Source organism: Astyanax mexicanus, chromosome 19, assembly GCF_023375975.1.
Source record: "Astyanax mexicanus isolate ESR-SI-001 chromosome 19, AstMex3_surface, whole genome shotgun sequence".
NCBI lineage: Eukaryota > Metazoa > Chordata > Actinopteri > Characiformes > Acestrorhamphidae > Astyanax > Astyanax mexicanus.
Window position 1 is genome coordinate 20,687,783 of NC_064426.1, and position 8,713 is coordinate 20,696,495.

The window sequence follows — 8,713 nt, forward strand, 5'->3', positions numbered from 1 at the left end:
GTCTTTACACAGCATAGTGGACAAATGTAGCTAAAGAATGGACAGGCCATGTTAGTATGCTGCCAATAATACAGTACTCTCACCAGTTGGCTTCAAAATAAAGGATCAGCTGCGTACAGCACAACCATTCTAGCTTCTTTTACCCCATAGGTTTTTACTTGTTTCCTATAGATCTGCTTTTTATATTCTGTATTTGGCATTTTTTAAAACACCACCAATGCGTTTAATGATTTACACATTTAGGTAAGTTCAGAAAATACTGTAAACTTAGGGAAAAGCACATGCAAAAACCAGACAGGTTTCATTCCAGTAACCCAATAGCTAAGAGTCATATTAATCAGTAAAATCATATTAATTTGTGCACATTATACTGTTGTATACTGATGTGTAAACACCATTCCAGAGTCACATATTCAGTTCAAAAGGTTTATTAATCAGATTCAGTCATGACTGAAGTCAAGCAGCATTTACATTCAGAGGCACAAAACTTGGCCATCACTTACAACATGGAACTCACTATGATGTTTCCATTCAACAGCTTAAACTCTTGTCTCAAACACTCATGCAGAATTAGAACATTTTAGTACGAATTTGAACATAGGTGGACTGTGCAAGCAAGGGGCGAAGACTCGGGTCAGGTTTAGCTTTTGCCCCCCAGGGTGTGCTTGTCGAACAGGTATTCGGCCATCCTGTTGTTGCCGGCATCCATCTTGGTCAGGTTGGTGATGTGGTCACCCAGCTTCTTGATGGCCTCCACCTGCTCATTGAGGTAGTGGGTCTCCAGGAAGTCACACAGCTGTTGAAGTAAAAAAAGAAAATTTTAAAATGAATGCCATGAACTAAAAGCTATTGAGCAGGTAGCACTGAGAGGAAGCCATTTGGTTAGTTGCCAATCTTGAGTACACAGTGCTTAGTGTTTGCGTGGTCTAGATTCAAGCCAAGTGTAGAGGTGGAATAGTTAATTGAGGGGTTGCAAAGGGTTGTGTGTTCTATTACATAAGTACCATCATGTCTCAGAGCAGCTATTCATTCACATGGGTGTGGGCATGTACATGTTTACTCAAAAAAAAAAGAACAGCAACTTACATGAGGGTCACCCTTCTCAGAGGCAATCTTGTGCAGGTCCAGCAGAGCCTGGTTCACGTTTTTCTCCAGCTGCAAAGCACACTGCATGGCCTCCAGTCCAGTTCCCCACTCATCACGCTCAGGTTTCTAATGGGAATAATGGGAACTAAAAATTTAGAACATGTACACAGACAGATGATGGTATTTAAAACATACACAGCTTAGTTTTTTTTTTTACAATATTTTGACAGCAGCTACCTTGATATCCTGGAGGAAGATACGTCCACCTCTCTTGTTCTGGAAGGAGAGGAGCTTCTCTGCATGTTCTTGTTCCTCATGGCTGTTCTCCTTGAAGAAGTGGGCAAAACCTTCAAGGGCTACATCATCCCGAGAGAAGTAGTAGGCCTAAAAATGACATACAAGTAAAGAGAACTTTTATTAACTAAAGCACTTCAGGAAAATAGTGAATATAAGGGTATAAACAAATGCTAATTTCAGTTCTACACAGATGAACCTTTATTCAGGGTTTATTCAGTTCAAGACCTTGATAAACCGCCAATTAACACTCATGAATATATAAAAAAAGCAATTTAAAAGGTTTGTACTGTTACTAGCTATATTACTCACCATGGAAGTGTAGGTGTAAGAGGCGAAGAGCTCCATGTTGACCATCCTGTTGATGGCAGCCTCGCAGTCGCGGTGGTAGTTCTGGCGGACCTGAGAGTTCTCCATTTCGGCTGATTTTCTCCTTTTTATTATCAAAACGTACAAAAATAAAAATCTATACGACGGTCGTCGAAGTCAAAGGAATGGTGCGGGACGAGGAAGAAGTTCCGTTCAATCACTGTTGAAGCAAGAACTCCTTGTAAGTCTTCCCAAAGCTGTGAGGTTAGAGCTCTTTGTCCTCTGTATTTATATTTTCCCCGCAGCAAACCGACAGCGCAGCCAGCCAATCAACTGCGAGAATATAGCGAGGAAGTAGGCGGGCTGAAAAATCTTGGCCAAATACAATCAACGTTACGTTTCTTGGCAGCCAGCCAGCCAAGACGGTTACTGGAGGCCAAGTCAAAACAAAACCATATTTTTACTCAGAAACTGTCTTAAACACTTAATACGATGTTAATTTAAAGAGAGTACCGTCCTTACAGGTAATGTGTATCTCAGTTTAAATATTTATCAACTGTAAGTAGCTAAATTATGGATTAAAACAGGCGAGTCTCACAATGACGCAGCTGTTTTTCTTTAGGTTGGAAACGTAAAGCAAGCTAGTAGTTACATGTTCTGCACCCCGCCTCAGAACATAACTACGTTAAAGGCGTGGAAACGACATGTTTACATTTATATGATGAATTATCTACAGTTAACCCTCTCATACCGTGCCATATCTTATTTTTAGGTATTTATTTGATTATTTGTCTTCAATATAACATTACAGTGCATATCTACATCCATTACAGAAAGTCACACAAGTGGGTCAAGTGCATATGTAACCTAGTTAACCTTACATATACAAGATTATGTAAAGAAGTAGGTTTGGCTCTTTATATTCTTATTATATATTTGTTTTAAAAATTTGTTTATCTGTTGCCTTTGGGCAAAATTATGCAGGTAAGGTTAGTGTTAAAACACACTTGCAATTTTTGGGTACGTAACGTTACTTGCTCTAAAACATCTGATTTAAATGATCAATTTGTTATCAAAAGTCAAAATTGAAATGTATATTTAATATATCTACTGGGACTACAAAGCTTTCAAAAATGATATTTTTCCTCCCGAAAAAGTTCAAACTAAATTATTAACAAACCCATTATATAATGCAAGGCAATACAACCTAACAACACTATTAGTGTAAGTGCTTATTGTAATATAAAATAATATTCCAAATGTTCAGACAGCCATACGTAAATACATTATAGCTAGCAACATTAGCTATGTTGCTAGACATGTTTTTTACATAACCAGCTCCAAAGTTTTGCTAGATAAATGTCAGGCTTCGTTCTATTTACAGGACCGTGGACTGTGTCCCATTAAACCCCTTTTAATCATAAACCTTGTCTTTAGTTGATCTTTGGCACATCTCTGGCTATCATGTTCACTAAAAAAAGCCTTTTGGCCTAGTTTGCAGCTCTGTGTTCTGTTTTTTTATGTGAGTGTGCAGATGTGAAATACCAATTATAAAATGATATTACATTTGTTTCATAGTTAATTCAATAATAAATTATATCGCAGTTTATGGATTGCTTTTTTATTAGTTTTCTCAAACGAATGTCCTTAGTTGATCGGCCCAGTTGTAGATACACATTTTTAAAAGTATTTTATCAAATAAAATACCTGATTTAAGAGGTAAATATAAACAAAACAGGCAAAATAGACTTTAAAATAGGCTTTCAAAATATACTTAATTATGTATTTAAACATTTGAGTGTCACCATGCCATAGAGAGTTAATAAGTGGATAATATATATAATAATATCTTGTTTTTAAATACATAAAAAGCTTTCAGAATTATTTTTTCATTTCTTTCTTTGCCATCTTAAATTGTATTGTAAATGTGTGTCCTTTTATTTGTGTTAAAATAACAGTTATAACTGATCAAACACAAAGAAAAAGAAAAAGCAAAGCAGCATAACATTGTGCAGTCAACAAAGTGTACAGTATTAAATTATTTCTATTATTGTTTTTTACATAGGAGATTGTATTCTATGCGTTAAAATGAAAATACAGTTTTAACCGAATTTAATACAGGTTTCTCTCCAAAACTATGAAAGAATGATGAACAGCTGTTAAATAATGCTGTCTCAGAGGAGTGACAAAGCATTTTAGAACCATGTGTACTTTTCAGTACATTCAGATGAATGCTTTCCTTACAAGTCTCACACTGGAAGCTCACAAGAGCTGAGATAATGCTGTGTCACTGTGACTCAGCACTTCCTGTTTTCCTCTGAGTCAGTATCACGGGGAAGGGCTGTTGTAATAACATGGCTAAAGGGATGTGGCTTGTCTGCCTGAGACCAGTTTAGGCAGTTTCAGTGAAACACACTTCAGGCATACTACCCTAGAGTCAGTAACTTACATCAGCAGAAATGTACTGTAACACTGCTGATGGTGCAGTTTTTGATCACATAACTGTTGCTTCTCTGGTTCAGCATTGAGTTTATCTCAATCGCTGTATGCCTTTTGACTGAAATTCTTTTGGACTGAAAAGTTTATTAAAAGTGTCCTTTGTGAATAAAAATGTATTTAAATTATGCTGAAATAGATCTATACTTAAATTATGTTATTTTAGAACTACTAATTTGTACTTAATTACCACTTGTTTGTAATTAAAATTATATAATTATAAATTTGCATTCAATTTATTGTGTATAATAGTCATGTTATTTTTTCGCCACTATTTAATGTAATTTAAGTATATTTGTGTGAGCTCTGCAACTAAACATTAAAGTATAGATTTAACATCATATTAAGTTTGAGGAGTGTTCATAAACTACTAAAAACTAAATCAAGATATTTCAGTGCAAACATTAGCTGTGCTAACTTTACCTACACTAAAATAGCCAACTTTTAGTCAACTTTTAAAGTATAGTGTAAACACCAAGGCTATCAACGAAGTACAGTTTTATTTCAGAAATATAGGCTCCTAGGACACATTTAGTAAGTATTATCATAAAAAGAACAGTCTTATAAAGTAATACTAAGTATATATTTGTATTAAGTACATCTCCAGTGCAAAATTAGACCAGCCAAATAAAGCATACCTTTTCAAAGTATGCAGAAATACACAATAAGTAGGTAAAAATGCAAGTATAAGGAGAAAAAGTATACTTAATTTTTTCTGCATATAGTTCAAGTACACCTTTGATATTTAAATATATATATTTTTTTCTTTTTTTTTACAAGGGGTGTCTATCTAGAAGAAATATGAATGTCGATTAGGTGAGATATGCCAAATTATACTTCTACTCCTTACATTTTCACACAATTATCTTAACTTTCTACTCCTTACATTTTAAAAATAGCCTTGTTACTCCTACTTAATTTCAGCTTATTTTCATTCCGGCTCGTCATGGTTTAAAACCCAAATCTAGAAAAATCTCTCCATCCAGATAGAGTGAATTTGTTTATTATAGTCACTATGGCTTTTAGAAAAGTGTATTTTAGGGAGGGGGTAGTGCACTATTGGACCCTGTGGTGCATCCTAAGCTTTTGTTTTTAATGCAATTTTCCCTCTTAAATTACTTTTACTTTTATACTTTAAGTAGTTATGAAATCAGCACTTTTACACATTTACTTCATCTTCTAAAGAAGTATTTTAAATCTATACTTCTACCTGCGTGATGAATTTGAATATTTTTTACACCTTCGGAGAAATAGAAAATGGAGAAATTTTTATTTTTATTGGACAGTGATGATTGGATACCAGTCTTGAGCTACATTATATGTAGACAAATTTTGGTGTACAAAAAAGTGTATTAAAGTGTATGATTATATATGTTTTGGGGTTTTTTTTCAGAATTTTAGAAATAAAAAAGTTCCATTTTGCAAAATATAACATCAGAAAAAAATGTGTGTATATATATATATATATATATATATATATATATATATATATATATATATATATATATATATATATATATATATATATAATAAAAATGATATAAGATTAAAAAAAAAATTTGTACAGTAGAAACTTTATAGCTATACATAAAGCTAATGTTACTGTACAGCTGTAAACAGCCATGTGAAAGTTAGTGTATAATTAATAGTTAAATGTTTTACCAGTAATTCGTTATCCATTAACCATCAGCCTCACCATCAGAGATTTTCAGGTTTTAAAAATAAAAAAACATATTTCCAAAATTGCAACTTAAAAACAACAGGAAAAAATGTCTGTTTAAATGGAAGTCAGTGTAGAATATTATAATTTTATGAATTTCTATTGGTTAGAATTTTAACATGAATAAAATAACAACAATGGCTCTGGAACAAAACTATCCTGGAAAATGAATACACACAGTAAGTTTAGCTGACTTGTCTGAGCTCTGTTAGCTTTATCATAGTAAACACTTTGACCTGCTGATAACACAGCAGTGCTGCTAACATTTAGCATACTCTGTGTGACAAAGTCCGTCGGTTTTCTCAGTTAGAGATTACAGCTTTCTGCACTCTCTCTGCTTTTTGCTTTTTTGTTAAATTATAAAAAAAATATGAACAGCAGTTTACCACCCAAGGCATGTGTGGTGTAATATCTTTAATATTGGATCACTGGAGCTCTGCGGCTAATTAAATTGCTCTCATAGCTTCAGTACATTGTGTAGTTTCTTTTTTAACAGGCCAGGGCTGATTTTTTAGCACAAGGCAGACCTAGACATACATGAATAAATGGATGGATGGATGCTTTATTGATCCTAAAAGGAATTTAGGCAGGTGAACCTCCTAAGAGCATCACAACACAATGTTTGAATCTATATTTTTTCATCTAAAACTAGCTCCTTTTAAAATGTAGTTTTAACTTCACCCAACAGCTGCTTTAGGTTTTACAAAAACAGGTTTTCCTCTCCCACTACACAGTTATCAGTAATAAATATAGTTATTATTGATTTCATTGGTTTTATTAAACTTGTATCCTGATTTGTAACCTCTGTGTTTGGATGCTTCAAATAGGTTATTCTTATTTATTGGTAAAATGTTAGATGTAACTGTATAGTTATTTTAATACTTTAGTGTCTAAGTCAACTTGTCGAAACTAAATAGGCCATATCTAACACCCTGCGCAAGGTGCCATTTAAAAAGCAAAGACGAATACGAATATATCTATGTCGATGTGCATGGTGGTCTGGAAGTGAGGTGTGTTTATTTTAATTAACCTCATTGTTAAAATAAAAAAATGCTTCTAAAAGGCCTTTAGTTGTCTAGTTTACAATGTGTTATTGTATGAATTATATTGTATTGTATGAAGTTTCATTACACAATACATTATGGTATTACATTTAAAATTTACAAACATTCTATATTCTCTCACTGTATTTTCTCTAACAACGGCACAATAATTTGTATGAAAAAATGACTAAAATGCATTACATTTATTTGTTAACAATGTGTTCATATATATATATATATATATATATATATATATATATATACAGTTAAGGTCAAAATTATTAGCCCCCTAAGAACTTTTGACTATTTCCCTAAAATACTGGCAATTCTTTGCCATATACATAACAATTTCTATAGTAAATTATTAATCCAGGATACTGCCACATTTTGGTCCACTTTGGAATATAAAATAAATATTCAAGATTTCTTAATAAAAAAATTGGTGAAAACTGAGATGGTCAAAATTATTAGCCCTCATGTGATTTTGTGTTTTCAAAGCAAATTAACTGGGTTTCAAACCACACCTACCAATCAATTAGATTTGAAAACACACCTGAGCAATCAATTACACTGAACCTTATTTAAATGACTCCAAGAAGCAGAGTTAGTATCAGTTGACTACTTGAATGACAGGGATACTCTTGGGTTGCTCTGTAATCTTTGTATGAAGCAATATCACCATGCCAAAAAGAAAAGAAATCAGTCTGGACCTCAGACAGAAGATAGTAGACCTTCATTTTCAGGGGGAAGGATATACTGCCATTTCCAAGCGTTTCATGGTTTCTAGAACAGCTGTGCGTTGCATCATCGCAAAGTACAAAGAAACAAAGTCTGTTCAAAATAAACACGGACGTGGTCGAAAACGCAAGATTTCAAAAACTTTGCAGCGAAAAATAATCAGAGATGTCAACAAGAATCCCTGGACCTCTGCTAAGATGATTGTTTCTGAACTTGCTACTTCTGGACTTGATGTTTCACGCAAGACTGTTGTGAGGGCTCTACATCGTGGTGGACTTCGTGGTCATCGTCCAAGAAAAACCCCTTTGCTCTTACAACGGCACATCAAAGCCCGACTGAACTTTGCCAGAGACAATCTGAAACATAAGAGTGAGTTTTGGAAGTCTGTCCTTTGGTCTGATGAAACCAAACTTGAGCAGTTTGGGCATATGGATGCTGCTTTTGTTTGGCGTAGGAAGGGCGAGGCCTTCAACCCTAAAAATACTGTCCCCACAGTGAAGCATGCTGGTGGAAGCATAATGCTGTGGGGCTGTTTTGCTGCTTCAGGGACAGGAAACCTTGTTCGGGTGCATGGGACCATGAAAAAGGAGTATTATGTGGATATTTTGAAGAACAACATTAGGACATCTGCTTCCAGTCTGGGCTTAGGTCGTCGCTGGGTCTTCCAACAAGACAATGACCCGAAGCATACATCAAAGTTGGTCAAAACCTTTTTGAAAGACACCAAAATCAACGTTCTGGAGTGGCCCTCTCAGAGCCCTGATCTCAATCCTATTGAAAATCTGTGGAGGGAGCTCAAGGTTCGGGTCCATGCTCGGAGACCAAGCAATTTGCATGATCTTGAACAATTTGCCAAGGAAGAGTGGGCTAAAATCCCTCAGGAGACATGTGCCAACTTAGTAAGAAACTACCAGAACAGACTGTTGTCAGTTTTGAAGCAGAAAGGCTACGCAATTGACTATTAGTTGTCAGAGGGCTAATAATTTTGACCATTGCATTTTTTTGCTTTTTTCTTGTTTCTGTGAAG

The 8,713-nt window shown here is 34.6% G+C and overlaps 1 protein-coding gene across 1 annotated transcript; it reads right to left on the reverse strand.

Moving 5' to 3' along the window:
• Positions 1–412: 412 nt before the first annotated feature.
• Positions 413–2,029, reverse strand: LOC103038450 (ferritin, middle subunit). Its single transcript, XM_015604340.3, has 4 exons — positions 1,693–2,029; positions 1,324–1,470; positions 1,087–1,212; positions 413–796 (listed from the first exon to the last, which is right to left on the reverse strand). Exons 1-4 carry the CDS (start codon positions 1,795–1,797, stop codon positions 641–643), a joined length of 534 nt encoding a protein of 177 aa, XP_015459826.2. The 5' UTR covers positions 1,798–2,029; the 3' UTR covers positions 413–640.
• Positions 2,030–8,713: the final 6,684 nt, after the last annotated feature.